Source organism: Melanerpes formicivorus, unplaced genomic scaffold (assembly GCF_026170545.1).
Source record: "Melanerpes formicivorus ecotype bairdi unplaced genomic scaffold, bMelFor1.0.p_v2 SCAF_108, whole genome shotgun sequence".
In the NCBI taxonomy this organism is placed as follows: domain Eukaryota; kingdom Metazoa; phylum Chordata; class Aves; order Piciformes; family Picidae; genus Melanerpes; species Melanerpes formicivorus.
Window position 1 is genome coordinate 287,011 of NW_027142460.1, and position 16,988 is coordinate 303,998.

At 54.2% G+C, this 16,988-nt stretch overlaps 1 protein-coding gene across 1 annotated transcript in view; it reads left to right on the plus strand.

Annotated features, from left to right (window-relative positions):
• Positions 1 to 16,988, plus strand: part of HSD17B12 (hydroxysteroid 17-beta dehydrogenase 12) — a 113,425-nt gene that overhangs the window by 58,677 nt on the left and 37,760 nt on the right. The window contains exon 4 of the mRNA XM_068166848.1: positions 11,927 to 12,037. Within this exon, the coding sequence (XP_068022949.1) occupies positions 11,927 to 12,037 (111 nt within the window). The remainder of the gene's footprint in view (positions 1 to 11,926; positions 12,038 to 16,988) is intronic.

Genomic DNA, 16,988 nt, shown 5'->3' on the forward strand with positions numbered 1-16,988 from the left:
GAGGAAGTTCTTCCCCATGAGAGTGGTGAAGCCCTGGAATGGGTTGTGCAGGGAGGGGGTTGGGGCCCTGTCCCTGGAGGTGTTTAAGGCCAGGCTGGCTGAGGCTGTGGCCAGGCTGATCTAGTGTGGGGTGTCCCTGCCCATGGCAGGGGGGTTGGAACTGGCTGATCCTTGTGGTCCCTTCCAACCCTGACTGATACCGTGATACTATGAGATGATACTAGGTCCTAAGACATTCTGGACTGAAACAGCTCATTTTTGTGGCTTTTTTCAGTGTATTCTCACCAGCCATCATTCATCTGGAATCTGCTGGCTTCTGAGCCTTGAATGCTGTTGGAAATCTGATGTCTTAGTCCTACTCCCTGCAAGGAGGCTGGAGCCAGGTGGGGCTTGGTCTCTTCTCCCTAGTGTCAGGGGATGGAATGAGAGGCCATGGCCTGGAGTTGTGCCAGGGGAAGGTTAGGTTGGAGATGAGGAAAAACTTCTGTGCTGCAAGAGTGGTCAGGGCCTGGCAGAGGCTGCCCAGGGCGGTGGTGGAGTCTCCAGCCCTGGAGATGCTTAAGAGCCCTGTGGCCGTGGCACTGTGGGACGTGGTTGGATGGCTGTGGTGGTGTGAGGCTGCTGGTTGGACTTGATCATAGTACCATAGTGTCAGTCAGGGTTGGAAGGGACCACAAGGATCATCCAGTTCCAACCCCCCTGCCATGGGCAGGGACACCCCACACTAGATCAGCCTGGCCACAGCCTCAGCCAGCCTGGCCTTAAACACCTCCAGGGACAGGGCCCCAACCACCTCCCTGCACAACCCATTCCAGGGCTTCACCACTCTCATGGGGAAGAACTTCCTCCTCACATCTAGCCTGAATCTCCCCACCTCCAGCTTCATTCCATTCCCCCTAGTCCTATCACTGCCTGAGATCCTGAGCAGTCCCTCCCCAGCCTTCCTGTAGCCCCCTGCAGATCCTGGAAGGCCACAATGAGGTCACCTGGGAGCCTTCTCTTCTCCAGACTGAACAGCCCCAACTCCTTCAGTCTGTCCTCACAGGAGAGGTGCTCCAGCCCTCTGCTCAGCCTCCTGTCCCTTCTCTGGACACCTTCCAGCACCTCCAGATCCCTCTTGTCATAGGGGCTCCAGAACTGGAGGCAGGACTCCAGGTGGGGTCTCCCCAGAGCTGAGCAGAGGGGGAGAATCACCTCCCTTGCCCTGCTGGCCACACTTCTCCTGCTGCAGCCCAGGCTCTGGTTGGCTTTCTGGGCTGCAAGTGCAGACTGAGAGCTCCTGGTGAGCTTCTCCTCCCCCAGCACCCCCAAGTCTCTCTCCTCAGGGCTGCTTTCCAGCCAGTCCCTGCCCAGCCTGGATTTGTGCCTGGGATTGCCTCCACCCAGCTGCAGGACCCTGCCCTTGCTCTTGTTGAACCTCCTGAGGTTGGCTTGTGCCTGTAGTAATGGTTGTGACAGGCAGCGTGAGCAATCTGGCAGTGTAGGCCTAGAGCCTGACATGGTGGCAGGCCGTGCCCAGCACGAGTGCGGAAGTGTAGCAGTATGGCAGAACAGTGCTGTGCCCGCACCGTGTAACCAAAGCAGGGCCCTGGTAGCCATAAACATAGAGAGTTGTCTGGGAATGACAGGACACACAGGTATATCAACAATCCCGCGTGCTAACCAATAATCCACAGCAGTACAGCGTGTGGTCACTCGTGAGGGGCCAATGAAGCCATGCCAGCAATGCCCCCCGAGCTCATATAAGTTGTAAAGGCTTTCTTAATACGCACTTCTTCTGCGCACTCCTTACTAGCCTGTCAGCTCTGCTGTCTGCTTTGCACTATGCTTGCCTTAGAACAGAACAATGCTGAAGCAATAAAGGAACAATACTAGATCATATTGATCAGCTGTATTGATTCCAATCTCCGTCGTCCCCAGATGTGCCCACCTCTGCAGCCTGTCCAGGTCCCTCTGGATGGATCCCTTCCCTCCAGCTGTCTGCTGCACCACACAGCTTGGTGTCAGCAGCAAACCTGCTGAGGGTGCACTCAGTGCCACTGTCCATGGCACCCACAAAGATGTTGAACAAGCCTGGACCCAGGACTGATCCCTGAGGGACTCTGCTTGTCCCTGGCCTCCACTGGGACATGGAGCCATTGACAGCCACTCTTTGGGTGCAGCCACCAAGCCAGTTCTGTATCCATCTGGTGGTCACCCATCACACCCATGTGTCACCAGCCTGCAGACCAGGATGTGGTGTGGGACAGTGTGGAAGGCTTTGCTCAGGCCCAGGCAAACGACATCAGCTGCTCTCCCCTCAGCTATTGATGTTGTCACCTGCTCATAGAAGGCAACCAGGTTGGTCCTGGAGGTTATTGACAACCAAAACAGTTCTGTCATTTCATGGTCTGTTTTTGTTCCCAGAAAGCAGGGATTTGCTGGTCACAAAGCTGGGTGGCTGACAGCCTGGGTCCAGTAACCTCCAGAGCTCTGTGTGCCGTGTTCCTGAAGCCTCTTGGCCATCGTGATGGTTTTGTCTTGAGCTGCTCTCTAACCCTAATGTCTCAGGCTGGGGAGGGGCTCTTTACAAGGGCTTGTAGTGATGGGATCAGGAGCAATGGCTTTGAGCTGGGAGAGGGGAGACTGAGACTGGATGTGGGCATTCAGTAACAGGAGCTTGAAATGCAGCTACTTGGTGAGGAGCAGGACATCATCTTCTTACTCTTCTTACCCAGCAATGATAAGATTCACTTGCCTGAGCTTAAGGTGAAGCCTGACTGAATCTGGCAGTTCTTCTGACCTTTGGTGATCTATTTCAAGGTGAATGAATGTGCTTGCAGCCTTCCATCATCTGAGCCAGGCTCAGCTTGACATCCTTCAACCCCCTCCTGTCTTCTGTGCACGTGAGAAAAGGCTGGGTGAGGTTCTCCTGCCCCTCTGCTCTGCCCTAGGGAGGCCACAGCTGGAGTAGTGGATCCAAATCTGGGCTTCAAAGTTGGAGAGAGACAGGGAACTAATGGGAGAGAGCCCAGCAGAGGCTGCAGAGCTGCTGAGGGTCCTGGAGCAGCTCTGTGAGGAGTAAAGGCTGAGAGCCCTGGGGCTGAGAGTCTGGAGCAGAGCAGCTCCAGAGGGGACCTGAGCTCAGCAAGAGCTAAAGGAGCTGTGGGGGGCAAGAGAATGACCCCAGACACTTTTTAGTGGTGCCCAGGGACAGGACAAGCAGCAACAGCAACAAATGGAACCCAGGAGGTTCCATCTGAACATGAGAAGAAACTTCTTTGGTGTAAATGTGCTGGAGGCCTGGAGCAGGCTGCCCAGAGAGGCTGTGGAGTCTCCTTGTCTGGGGAGATTCCATCCCCCCCTGGCCACTGTGCTCCTGGGCAAGCTGCTTTAGCAGGGGGGCTGGGCTGGAGTGTCTGCAGAGGTTCTTTCCATTCCCCACTGTGCTGAGGTTCTGGGATTCTCTGGAGCTGACTTGAAAGGAAGGGCACAATGTTCCAGTGGTTATCCATACCCTGACACCTGCCAGCCTCTGGGAGGGACTCTCACTTTATTGTCAGTAAGTCATTTTCCTGGCTGTTCTGGAATTCACTCTCTGGAGCCTGCCCCCTCCCTGGAGCTGTTCAAGGCCAGGCTGGATGAGGCCTTGAGCAATGTGGGCTAGGGGAAGGTGTCCCTGCCCATGGCAGGGGGTTGGAACTAGGTAATCTTTAAGGTCCCTTCCAACTTAAAGCATTCTGTGAACTTCAGCTGGGGGGGTGTGGGGGGACACAGAACAAAGCCACACTTGATGTGTTTGTGGGTTCATTATTTAATGCTTGTTTGTGTGATAATGACAGGGCTGGGGAGTTCAGACTTTGTGCAGATCCAGAGGGTGGGGGGAACATGCAGGGGTTTGTGCACACCCATATCGAGTGTCCACATTGTCACAGCAAGGCAATGGGAGTGACACTAAGGGAAACCAAATCACAGAGTGTTAGAGGCTAGAAGGGACCTCCAGAGCTCATCCAATCCACCCCCCCTGCCAGAGCAGAGCACCCAGGGCAGGCTGCACAGGAATGCAGCCAGGTGGGGTTGGAAAGGCTGCAGAGCAGGAGACTCCACAACCTCTCTGGGCAGCCTGCTCCAGGGCTCTGGCACCCTGGCACCCTCACACCAAAGAAGTTTCTCCTCATGCTGAGCTGAAACCTTCCCTGGTCAAGTTTGTCTCCATTCCTTGGCTTATTGCTGTGCACCTCTGTGGCAGTGTGAAGGTTTAATCCTCCCACAGCCCCTGGAGTGGGTCAGAGAAGCCACTGAGGGAGGCAGAGTGCCCTGCAGTGAACGTGTACCAACCACACAGGATCTACAGCAGGTACAAAAACATGCAGGAAAGGAGGTGACACAAACTCCCTCTGGAGGAGAATCTCCCCCTGGGCTCCCCCCAAACCCCTTTTCCCCCTTCCTCCCCTTTCCCCAAAAAGGCTTAAAGAGAGAAATGGAAAATGAGGGAAATTCCCTTAGCTCAAAGCAGTTGTTGAGGAAAAAGGTTAGCTTTGTTCCCTCAGGAGCTCCAGGTCAGTTGCAAGCAGGCTGCCAGGAACAAGAGCAGAGAGATGAGCCCACTGAGCTCAGACTGAGTTCCTAAAAGCCCCACTTGTGCTGACCTGCCAATGGAATTGGCTTAGAGTTAGCTTTGTTTTCCTTTCTGCACCTAAACCTTCAGCCAGAGTGCTCTGTAGCTCTCTTTTCTTAAAGGCACAGCCTGAGACTCTCACAACCACCCAAAGGAGCTTGGCCCTCTTCACTTGCCCCCCACCCCTCAGCTATTGATAGGCATTGATCAGATCCCTCTCAGCCTTCTCTTCTCCAGCCCCAGGGCTCTCAGTCTCTCTTCACAGGGGAGATGCTCAAGTCCCCTAAGCATCCTCCTGGCTCTCCCTTGGCCTCTCTCCAGCAGGTCTCTGTCTCTCTGGAACTGGGGAGCCCAGAACTGGACACAGGATTGCAGCTGTGGTCTGAGCAGGGCAGAGCAGAGGGGGAGCAGAACCTCCCCAGCCCTGCTGGCCACACTTTCCTTGCTGCCCCCCAGGATCCTATTGGCTCTCTTGGCCCCCAGGGCACATTGCTGTCCCATGCAGAACTTGCTGCCCACCAGGATCCCATTGGCTCTCTTGGCCACAGGGGCACACTGCTGTCCCATGCAGAACTTGCTGCCCACCAGGATCCCATTGACTCTCTTGGCCCCCAGGGCACATTGCTGTCCCATACAGAACTTGCTGCCCACCAGGATCCCATTGGCTCTCTTGGCCACAGGGGCACACTGCTGTCCCATGCAGAACTTGCTGCCCACCAGGATCCCATTGGCTCTCTTGGCCCCCAGGGCACATTGCTGTCCCATGCAGAACTTGCTGCCCCCCAGCACTCCAAGGTCTTCCTCCATAGAGCTGCTCTCCAGCAGGGCAGTCCCCAGCCTGTCCTGGTGCCTGCTGTTGTTCCTCCCCAGGTGCAGGACCCTGCACTTGGCCTTATGGAGCTCCATGAGGTTTGCCTGCCCCCAGCTCTCAGGCTGTGCAGCTCTGGTGGGATGGCAGCACAGCCTGGCAGGTGTCAGCCTCCTCCCTGCCCCCAGCTCTCAGCCTGTGCAGCTCTGGTGGGATGGCAGCACAGCCTGGCAGGTGTCAGCCTCCCCCACTCCCCCACCTGGTTTTGTGGCAGCAGGAACTTGCTGAGGGATGTTACAGGAAGTGTTTGGAGCAGTCCCTGTGTCCTTCCTGAAATCACAGAGTCACAGCATTGTTTTGCTTGGAAGAGACCTTTAAGATCATGGAGTCCAACCCTTGGCCCAGCACTGCCAGGTCACCACTGAGCCATGGCTCTCAGCACTACATCTGCACATCCCTGAAACCTCTTCAGGGACAAGGACCACAGCACTGTGCTGGGCAGCCTGGTTCAGGGCTTGACAACCCTTTTGGGGAAGCAATTGCTGCTGGGGTCCAACCTAAAGCTCTTGTTTTCTTTTGTTCTGTTGCTTGCTAGTCACTTGCAAACATCTCTCTTCATGTTGGATAAGAAAGCTGAATACCAGGGTTGAAAATAGCTTTGGAGGAAGAAGAGTTGAGGAACAGGAATTGGAGGTGCTGCCTGTCCTACAGTACTGACCTTCCACCTCCTCATCTCTGAAACACCCTGGGATGGTGTTGGAACAACCTTCACAGAATCCCAGAGTGCCAGGCTGGAAGGGACCCCAAGGGTCACCTGGTCCAACCTTTCTAGGTAGCAGCAGAGCAGGACTGAGCTGGCCCAGCTCCCTGCCAAGGTGAGGCTTAACACTCCCCAGTGTAGGGAAATCCACCACTTCCCTTGGGAGATGGCTCCAATGTCTGACTGTTCTCATGGGGAAACATTTTCTGCTGGAGTGCAGTGAGAGCCTCCCCAGCAGTGACCTTCTTGTGCAGCTTCAGCCCTCGTGAGTGTTTTGAGACAGTGATGAGGAAAAGCACCCAAGGGTGGAACAATGCTGAGCAGGACACGCATGAGGCTGGTCACACATGCAGTGTCTGCTGGGAGTCCCTCATGCTGGAGCAAAGGGGGTGTGGGGAGCATCAAAGCTGAGCTTGATGAGCCCAAAATAACCTTGACATCTGGAGCTGTTGTGATGCCTCATCTGTGCAGCCCCCACTGAGTGTCTGCCTCTGCAGCTGGATGCACAGGCTGCTTGATTGGGGCTTTTTGGGTTTGTTTTAGTCAGCTGGGTAATTAGGACAGGCTTCATTGAGGAAAGCTCACAATGCTGGGCATAATATTTGGGTGGATGAGCTGATTGATTGATCCTGGGTGTTGCTAAAGAATGGGGTTGAGATTTGATGAGCCTGATCTTGGGAGCGGTGATGTGGGAGTCAGGGAAGAGCGAATGGAGACCAGTGTTAAGGAAGGCTCTTTTCTTCCTGGGGTAGTGTTTGTTGGGCTTAAACTGATGCTGAGGGGCTTGGAGCAGCTTTGTAAGGAGCAAAGGCTGAGAGCCCTGGGGCTGAGAGCCTGGAGCAGAGCAGCCCCAGAGGGGAGCTGAGCAATGCTCAGCAAGAGCTGAAGGGTGGGCGGCAGGAGGAAGGGGACAGACTCTTAAGGTGCTGTCCAGAGACAGGGCAAGGGACACACACTGGAACCTAGCAGGTTCCATCTGGAGGTGAGGAGGAAATTCTTTGGTGTGAAGGTCCTGGAGCTCTCCTTGTCCTTGTGGAGTGTCTTTGTCTGGAGATCTTCCAACCCCCCCTGGCCATTGTGCTCCTGGGCAAGCTGCTGTGGGTGCCCTGCTTTGGCAGGGGGTTGGACTGGGTGAGCTCCAGAGGCCCCTTCCACCCCCCACCATGCTGGGATTGTGTGTGACCTGTGATTCAAGGGGTTGTGAGCCTTAGCAGTCCATCTTCTGCTGTACTGCCATTGGAAGTTGAGATGGGAGGAGTTGCTTGTGTGTGCATATTGAAACTTGAGCTACCTAACCCAAGGCCTGGCCCTTATGTACACCTGCTGTGCTTCTATGGGGTAGGGCAAGAGGAAATGGCCTCAAGCTGCACCAGGGGAAGCTTACTTTGGACAGGAAGAACAATTTCCTCCCCAGAAGGGTTGTCAAGCCCTGGGGCAGGCTGCCCAGGGCAGTGGTGGAGTCCTCATCCCTGGAGGGGTGTAAAAGCTGTGCAGATGTGGTGCTGGGGTGTGTGCTTTTGTGATGGACTTAGCACTGTTGGGTTAACTGTTTGGCTCAACCTGAAAAGTCTGTTCCAACCACAAGGATTCTGTGAAACTGAGAGGGAGTTTGGGCAGCAAGTGGCACCTGCTGGGGTGAGACAGCTGTGCATGTCTGCAGCGAGAAGCCACACCAAGACCATGTCCTCTGGCCACCCCAGGAGGAAGCCTTCTGCTTTTCTGAGGTTGTTGTACACTGTGCTACCCAGGCCTTCACCCACCAAGGGTGATGGTGCAGCCTGGAGAAGAGCAGGCTCAGGGGAGACCTTCTTGCTCTCTACAGCTACCTGAAGGGAGGTTGTAGCCAGGAGGGGGTTGGTCTCTTCTCCCAGGCAGCCAGCAGCAGAACAAGAGGACACAGTCTCAAGCTGTGAAAGGGGAGGCTTTGGCTCAAGGTGAGGAGAGAGTTCTTCCCAGCCAGAGAGATTGGCCACTGGGATGTGCTGCCCAGGGAGGTGGTGGAGTCCCCATCCCTGGAGGTGTTCAGGAGGAGCCTGGCTGAGGCACTTGGTGCCATGGTTGAGTTGATCAGATGGTGTTGGGTGAGAGGTTGGGCTGGCTGATCTCAAAGGTCTTTTCCAACCTGGTTAACTCTGTGTTCTGTAATGACAAGAGTTCTATATTAACATCACACTTCAAAAGCATTGGAGCATGGAGGGCATAATTCCCTCATGCAGATAGGCTGCTCCATGAGCAGAACAGAAGAGACTACACAAACCCTGCTAGAAGAGCTGGCAACAAAGGAGAACAGTTAGGACATGTGAGAGTTTCTGCTGTCAGTTCTGGATCTGCAGTACAATAATGTTCCAAACAGCACCTTTAAATCATTCCATAGGTGCAGTCCTTGACTGCCTTAAGGCATGGGAACAGGCTGCCCAGGGAGGTGATGCAGTCACCACCTCTGGGGGGGTTCAAGAAGTCTGTAGATGTGGTGCTTCAGGATAGAATTTGGTGGTCCATGGGAGCTGGGTTATGGTTGGACTTGATGATCTTAAAGGTCTTCTCCAATCTTAAGGATTCTATGAAATGTAACAGTTCTGTGGTAAGGCTTCCAGGTCTTAGGATCACAGAGTCAGCCAGGTTGGAAAAGATCTCAGAGGTCATCCAGTCCAACCTATCACCCAGCACCTCCTGATAACTAAACCATGGCTCCAAGTGCCACATCCAATCCCCTTTTGAACATCTCCAGGGATGGGGACTCCACCACCTCCCTGGGCAGCACATCCCAATGGCCAATCTCTCTGTCTGGGAAGAACTCTCTCCTCACCTTGAGCCAAAACCTCCCCTGGCACATCTTGAGACTGTGTCCTCTTGTTCTGGTGCTGCCTGCCTGGGAGAAGAGACCAACCCCCACCTGGCTACAACCTCCCTTCAGGGAGTTGGAGAGAGCAAGAACATCTCCCCTGAGCCTCCTCTTCTGCAGGCTAAGCAACCCCAGCTCCCTCAGCCTCTCCTCACAGGGCTGTGCTCCAGACCCCTCCCCAGCTTTCTTGCCCTTCTCTGGACACCTTCCAGCAGCTCAACATCTTTCCTAACCTGAGGAGCCCAGAACTGGACACAGGACTCAAGGTGTGGCCTAACCAGTGCTGAGCACAGGGCAGAATGACTTCTAGACTAGATCTTGAGCAACCTGGTCTAGTGGAAGCTGTCCCTGCCCATGGCAGGGGGATTGGAACTGTATGATCTTTCCAGGTCCCTTCCAACCCAAACCATTTTGTAATCCACCCTACACTGGTAGCTGTCCTCTTTAGACTTGGCATCTCTTGTGTTCTCACTACTCTGAAGGGTCAAAACCCTTCAAGAAGGGTTTTATATGGGCAAATTGTGAGGGCTCTGTGGCTTGTATCTATTTATAGCATTAGGATTTATTCTCTTTGGTTGGTTGTTTAACCTGTTCCTGTCCTCTCTGCATCCCTGCAGAGGGTTTGGGGGGGGATCGACGGCTGGCAAGCCGAACGAGGAGCATTCGAGTCTACAAGGGCTTGAGCATGGCTGGCAGGATGGAGTTTGCGTCTTTAAACCAACTCCCATTTCCCAAGGCATCTGTGTGGCAGGGAGAAATCTGCAGGTTTCCCTCCCCCCCCTCCCCCTTCCCCCTCTAAGGCCAGAGCCGCCTGGAGCCCCGCACGTGTGTGGCAGTGTGCGAGCGGGGCTCTGCCCGCCCAGCCGCGCTCGGATTAGCTGTGCCTCTGAGGCTGCCTTTAATTCGCTGTCCTGTAAGAACTCCAGCGTGGATGTTAAATATTAGAGCAGCTGTGGCCAAAAATAGACTGTTTCAACTCAAACCCCTCCCTCTCCTCTCCTCTCCACGTTGAACTTGATTTTCTTCTGACGCGATCGCAAGGCTGGCTGCTGCGGCAGGGGCTTAATGCTATTTGCGTCGGGGTTTGACATAGCAACATCTCCCGGGGGGATTTGGAAACAATGCAGCTGCTCAGGAGAGAGGAGCAGAAGGGGTGGGTGGAAAGGGGTGGGGGGGGGAAGGAGGAGAAATCATTTCCTTTGCCATTAAAGGGGGGGGGGGGGGGAAGGGAGGCAGCAAGTTCACAGTGGATTCATGATTCTGCATGAATGGATGGGGGGATCATGGGAGTCGCGGCTGTGCCTTGAATGGGAAGGAGCATCATGGGAATCAGGCTGCTTCTGATCTTTTTTGTGAATGATTCTTGTGCCTTGCACTTGGTTTTATGAATGGCTCAGGGGGGGTGGGGGGAAAGCCAGGGGGCAAAGTGCTGTTCGGTCCTCCTTGGGCTGTCTCGAGGTGCCCTGAGGAGCGCGGCGCTCGCCTCCCGCCCCGCAGTAACGGAGGCTCTGCGGCGTTGAGCTGCCCCTCTTGCTCCTTGGAAGTCTGAGGGGACTCGGCACCGGTGTGAATTGGTGGTAATTAAGCTGTGAATCTGTGAATGTAGCATCCTGGAAGCTGAGTTTGCTTCTTGCACGCAGTGTTTCTGAATGCTGGCTTCCTCCATCACGCTGTAGCTGGCTCTGTGTTAGCTTTGCTGTCGAGGATGGAGATGACAGCGCTTCAGAAGGCTTTTGGCATGATGAAACTCGAAGCTCTGCACCTCTCCTTCCCCCACGTCTTCCCTTCTAGGGGTTTGTTATGTTACAAATGCTAAAAATTCAAAATGGCTTTCTGGCACCAGGAGTGAAGAGGTGGGGAGGGGAAAGAGGGCAACAAAGAATTGCTTTGCCTACTCTGAAGCAACCCTGCAGCACGGTGAGGGGTTGGAAGGGACCTCTGGAGCTCACCCAGTCCAACCTTCCTCCTAAAGCAGGGCACCCCCAGCACCTTGCCCAGGAGCACAATGGCCAGGGAGGGCTGGAAGCTCTCCAGAGCAGGAGACTCCACAACCTCTCTGGGCAGCCTGCTCCAGGCCTCCAGCACCCTCACAACAAAGAAGTTTCTCCTCCTGTTCAGATGGAACCTCCTGGGTTCCAGTCTGTGCCCACTGCCCCTTGTCCTGTCCCTGGGCACCACTGAGCAGAGCCTGGCCCCAGCCTCTTGCCCCCCACAGCTCCTTCAGCTCTTGCTGAGCATTGCTCAGCTCCCTCCTGGGGCTGCACTTCTGCAGGCTAAATAAAATGTTTTGAGTCACTTGAGAGTGTGTCCTCACCAGAAGCAGCTTTAATATCACAACCTTCTTGTGCAGGTTAGGTTAAGGATTCAAGGATTCCTCTTACAGAGGTGGAAATTTTGAGGTGGAAATTTTAAGGTGTAACATTAGCTACTTAATGTTTTGTAAACTGATACCTGATGTACTCTTAGCCTCTGACAGATAATTCAGCTCTTTTCATTGAACCATAGAACCTATGGTTCCATGACTGAATCACAGAACCACAGAATTGTCAGGGTTGGAAGGGACCCCAAGGCTCAGCCAGTCCCAGCCCCCCTGCCATGGGCAGGGACACCTCACACCACAGCAGGTTGCTCACAGCCACATCCAGCCTGGCTGCAAACACCTCCAGGCAGGAGGCTTCCACCACCTCCCTGGGCAGCCTGTGCCAGGCTCTCACCACCCTCCTGGGCAACAACTTCTTCCTCACAGCCAACCTCCATCTCCCCACTTCTAGTTCTGCTCCATCCCCCCCAGTCCTATCCCTCCCTGACACCCTCACAAGTCCCTCCCCAGCTTTCTTGTGTGATCTGTCTTTAATGTCTGAATGTTAATCCAACTCTTTGAGCCCATTAACAAACTTGTGTTTTGGCTTTGCTTTCTAGGGGAGAAGTACAAAGTGGAAACCAAAGTGATCGTGGCAGACTTTGGGGAGTGGGAAGCCATCTACAGCCGGATCGGCGCCGGCCTGGAGGGCCTGGAGATTGGGGTCTTAGGTTGGTCGCTGATCTTTCTACACCCTTCCTCGCAGTGCTCCTCTCATGCCCATGACCTTTTGCCCAGCTTGAAGTCTATCTAAAGCAATTCCCAAAGGTGAACCCTTGCCTGCCTGCAGCCAAGTAGCTGCATGCTCAGTGTGGTGGTGGCTAGCTCAGTGTGAGGTGTGTTTTGCTGCTGGTGGCCCACGCAGGATAGGGCTTGTGTGTGTCTGCAGGCTAGCAGCTGTGATGCTTGTTGACTGCTTTCAATGTGTGGTCTGTCCCCCACAGCAACCTCCTGGCCAAGCTGTCAGCCCCTGGCTGGGACAGCAGCACTCTGAGCTGGGTTAGGAACTGGCTGGAGGCCGAGCCCAGAGAGTGGTGGTGAATGGTGCCACAGCCAGCTGGCAGCCAGGCACCAGTGGTGTGCCCCAGGGATCAGTGCTGGGCCCCAGCCTGTTCAATATCTTCATTGATGATGTGGAGGAGGGGATGGAGTCCAGCAGCAGTAAATGTGCAGCTGACAGCAAGCTGGGGGCAGGAGTTGATCTGTTAGAGGGTAGGAGAGCTCTGCAGAGGGACCTTGGCAGGCTGGGCAGATGGGCAGAGGCCAAGGGCAGGAGATTGAACACATCCAAGTGCCAGGTGCTGCACATTGGCCACAGCAACCCCAGGCAGTGCTACAGGCTGGGGTCAGAGTGGCTGAGAGCAGCCAGGCAGAGAGGGACCTGGGGGTGCTGGTTGATGGTAGGCTGAACATGAGCCAGCAGTGTGCCCAGGCAGCCAGGAGGGCCAAGGGCATCCTGGCCTGCATCAGGAACAGTGTGGCCAGGAGGAGCAGGGAGGTCATTCTGCCCCTGGACACTGCACTGGTTAGGCCACACCTTGAGTCCTGTGTCCAGTTCTGGGCCCCTCAGGTTAGGAAGGATGTTGAGCTGCTGGAAGGTGTCCAGAGAAGGGCAACGAAGCTGGGGAGGGGTCTGGAGCACAGCCCTGTGAGGAGAGGCTGAGGGAGCTGGGGTTGCTTAGCCTGGAGAAGAGGAGGCTCAGGGGAGACCTTCTTGCTCTCTTTGACTCCCTGAAGGGAGACTGGAGCCAGGCAGAGGTTGGTCTCTTCTCCCAGGCAGCCAGCACCAGAACAAGAGGACACAGTCTCAAGCTGTGCCAGGTGAAGTTTAGGTTGGAGGTTAGGAGGAAGTTCTACACAGAGAGAGTGATTGCCCATTGGGATGTGCTCCCCTGGTAGGTGGTGGAGTCCCCATCCCTGGAGGTGTTCAGGAGGAGACTTGATGGGGTGCTTGGTGCCATGGGTTATTTGTTTACGTGGTGTTGGATTGGTTCATTGGTTGGACTCAATGTTGAAGGTCTCTTCCAACCTGGTCTGGTCTGGTCTGTTCTGTTCTATTGTATTCTGTGATGGCTAAAGGCTCTCTAGTTTATGACCTAATGCTGTCTCAGAACCTTAAGCAGACACTTAGACCCAGCTTAGCGGTAGAGCCCTGTGGGAAAAGCATCACCTTTTAATTACAGAGCTGTTGAAATGTGATCATTGCAACATGGCACTGAGGAGCCAGCTCCTGCCTGGCCAGGCTCCACTGTGTTCTGGTGGTGCTGGGAAGCTGGGGTGGGAGCAGGAGCAGTGGGATGTGCTTGAGGCTGTGATGCCACAGGGGTGTATGGAGGGGGTGTGGAGCAGAGTAGGAGGTGATCTGTCCACTTTCTCTGTTGAAGGCAGCACTGAGGTGATTTCAAAAGGTCTTTAAGGAGAGTTTAAACCTCACAGCCATTTACCTGAAACCTTTGAACCCTGACTCTTCCTTGCCCAGTGGGATAAAGGCAGATGCTTATCAGTTTGCTGCTGCTTTCATGGAATGGCTTGGGTTGAAAGGGACCTTAAAGACCATCCAGTTCCACCTCCCTTGCCATGGGCAGGGACACCTCCCACCAGCCCACATTGCTCAAGGCCTCATCCAGCCTGGCCTTGAACACCTGCAGGGAGGGGACATCCAGGACATTCCACACTCTCCCCACCCTCACCTGTGATGGCTAAACATAAGGCATGAAGTTACAGAGCTGCTCAGACACCTACTATGTGTGGTGAACTAGGTAAGAGTGGTCAGGTATTTCTCCCTACAAAGCTCACCTTGCTCACCTGAAGTACAGTAATTGGAGCCAGAACTCTGATTTGTGATCCAGATGCTGCCATGAATATTGCTAGTAGGTAAATCTTGCATGATGTCTGCACATCAATGCCTGAGGAAACAGCGTCTCTAAAACCTCAGCTAAAGAAAGAACATCAAAAGGATAAAGCTCAAACTGTTCTCTAATAAATGTCACAGTTTTGGGGCTGTACAACTCCCATCCCTTCCAGTAATGAAGTGCTCTAAAAACTCAACTCAGTTGGAAGTAACCCCAAGTGCCAGGAAGGTGTTTGGGTAAAGCAGTGGTGGTGACAGAAGATGCTGCCTTATTTTCTGAAGGGAACAAATTCCCTAGATGTTGAAGCTGCTCAAAATCAGCACTGGTTGTAACCTGTCCTGTTAACATCAGCTCAGGGAATGTGAGGCTTGCAAGCTGCCTGCCATGGGGAGATCACTGCAGGATGGCAGACCAGGGAGGTTCTCCTCCTCCTCTGCTCTGCCCTGGGGAGACCTCACCTGGAATATTGCATCCAGCTCTGGGCTCCCCAGCTCAGGAGGGACAGGGATTTGCTGGAGAGAGTCCAAGGGAGGCTCCAAGGATGCTGAAGGGACTGCAGCACCGCCTGGGGAGGAGAGGCTGAGAGCCCTGGGGCTGTTCAGTCTGCAGAGGAGAAGGCTGAGAGGGATCTGATCAATGTTTATTAATAGCTGAGGGCTGGGGGTCAGGAGGGAGGGGACAGGGACAGGCTCTGCTCAGCTGCACCCTGGGATAGGACAAGGGGCAATGGATATAAACTGCAGCACAGGAGGTTCCAGCTCAACATGAGGAGGAACTTCTTCCCTGTGAGGGTCCCAGAGGCCTGGAGCAGGCTGCCCAGAGAGGTTGTGGAGTCTCCTTCTCTGGAGCCTGTCTGGATGTGTTCCTGTGTGCCCTGTGCTGGATTCTCTGCCCCTGCTCTGGCAGGGGGAGGTTGGACCTGAAGATCTGCAGAGATCTCTTCCAAGCCCTCACTTCCTGTGAGCTTCTTCCTGTGTGAGGGCTGTATCCAGGCTGGCCTGGGTACTGTTATTTCCTAGCTTGTGAGAGGGTGCTGGTGAACAAAGTCACGACAGCCTGCCTGTGCTCAGTGGTGCTTAGAGCAGCCAACGTGTCTCCAGCTTCTGCCTAAGCTGATTGCAGGGAAGCAAGCATGTTCCTCTGACAGAGCCCAGCTCTTGCTTTTTATTTACATGAGCACCCTGACTAAAACCAGGGTAAAAATAGCAACCAAATGCTCTGGAGTTGTTTATGTGCTAGCTGAGCCCCCTCCTTGCAGCCAGTGCAGGTCTGCAGAAGTCTCTTTCCTGACTAATCACTCAGAGGTTTAGGACACCTCGTGCTCGAGAGCAGGAGGTGACATGCTGCCTGGGCTGTTCTCGTTCCCCCAGCTCTAGCTCTGCTCATGGAAACCACTTGCCAATGGGTATTTCAACACATAGGAGCTGCTTGAGGCCCCAACCCTGGAGATATTCAAGGTGAGGCTCAATGAGGCCCTGGGCAGCCTGCTCTAGTTGGGGAGGTCCCTGCTGACTGCAGGGAGGTTGGGCTGGGTGAGCTTTGGAGGTCCCTTCCAACCCAAACCATTCTATGCTTGCTCCAGAGAGGCTGTGTCTTTATTTCTTGGTTTTTAAGGCACTAAAGAGTGAAATGAACTGCCTTAAACTGTCAATGATTGTTCTTGTTAGTTTATTTGTTGCAATCCAGCATGCTGCTTGTGCTGATCTGCCTTTTCCCTGTCTGTGTGAGGGGAAAACCTGGCTTCAGAATCAGGGAATCATAGAATGGTTTGGGTTGGAAGGGACCTTAAAGATCACCTAGGTTCAACTCTCCTGGCAAGGGCAGGGACACCTTCCACTGGATCAGGTTGCTCAAGGCCCTCTCCAACCTAAGAGCAGCCATAAGGGATGAGGTCTCAGGTTCCATTAAATGTTCTTCTTTGATGTCTCATCTGGGAACAGAAGGTGTGAGAATCAAAGAATGTTGGGGGTTGGAGGGGACCTTGAATGATCATCTGCCAGAGCAAGATCAGACAGGAACACAGTCCAGGCAGGTTCTGAATGTCTTCAGGGAAGGAGATGCCACAAGATCTCTGGGCAGCCTGCTCCAGTGCTCTGTCAGCCTCACCCAGTGACAAAGCTCTTTCCTTTTGGGAAGTGTTAGCATCACAGTGATGAGGCCTCAGGTCTCACTAACTGCTCTTCTTTGGGCTCTCATCTGGAGCAGGCATGAGACATGTTGGTAGCACGGCCAGTGAGGGATGCCTGCTGTTGGGTGGGGTTTTAACCTCAGGAGAGACAGAAGCCTCCATGTGTAGTGCTGCAGATTTGAGCTTCTGATGCCATAATTGCAGAGAGTCTGGCTGAAGTACTTACAGATTGAAATCCTTGTAAACTTCTTATTTGGAAGCTGCTTCTCACCCACGTAGGAAGGCTAAAAGAGTTTGCATAATGTTTTGCTGTGTGTTCAAAACAGCGTCTGTCAGTGACTTCCAACATGTGCTAGCTGCAGCAATATGTTAAACAAGCAGAGGTGGGAACTCTCCCTCTTGCTTTGCTTGGGTTCTCCAAATCACTGGGAATTCTCCCAAGGAGGTTGACTTGGACAGCCTCTTAGCCCATACACTGCACTGCTCAGGCCACACCTTGAGTCCTGTGTCCAGCTCTGGGCTCCTCAGGTTAGGAAGGAGGTTGAGCTGCTGGAAGGTGTCCAGAGAAGGGCAGCAAAGCTGGGGAGGGGTCTGGAGCACAGCCCTGTGAGGAGAGGCTGAGGGAGCTGGGGTTGCTTAGCC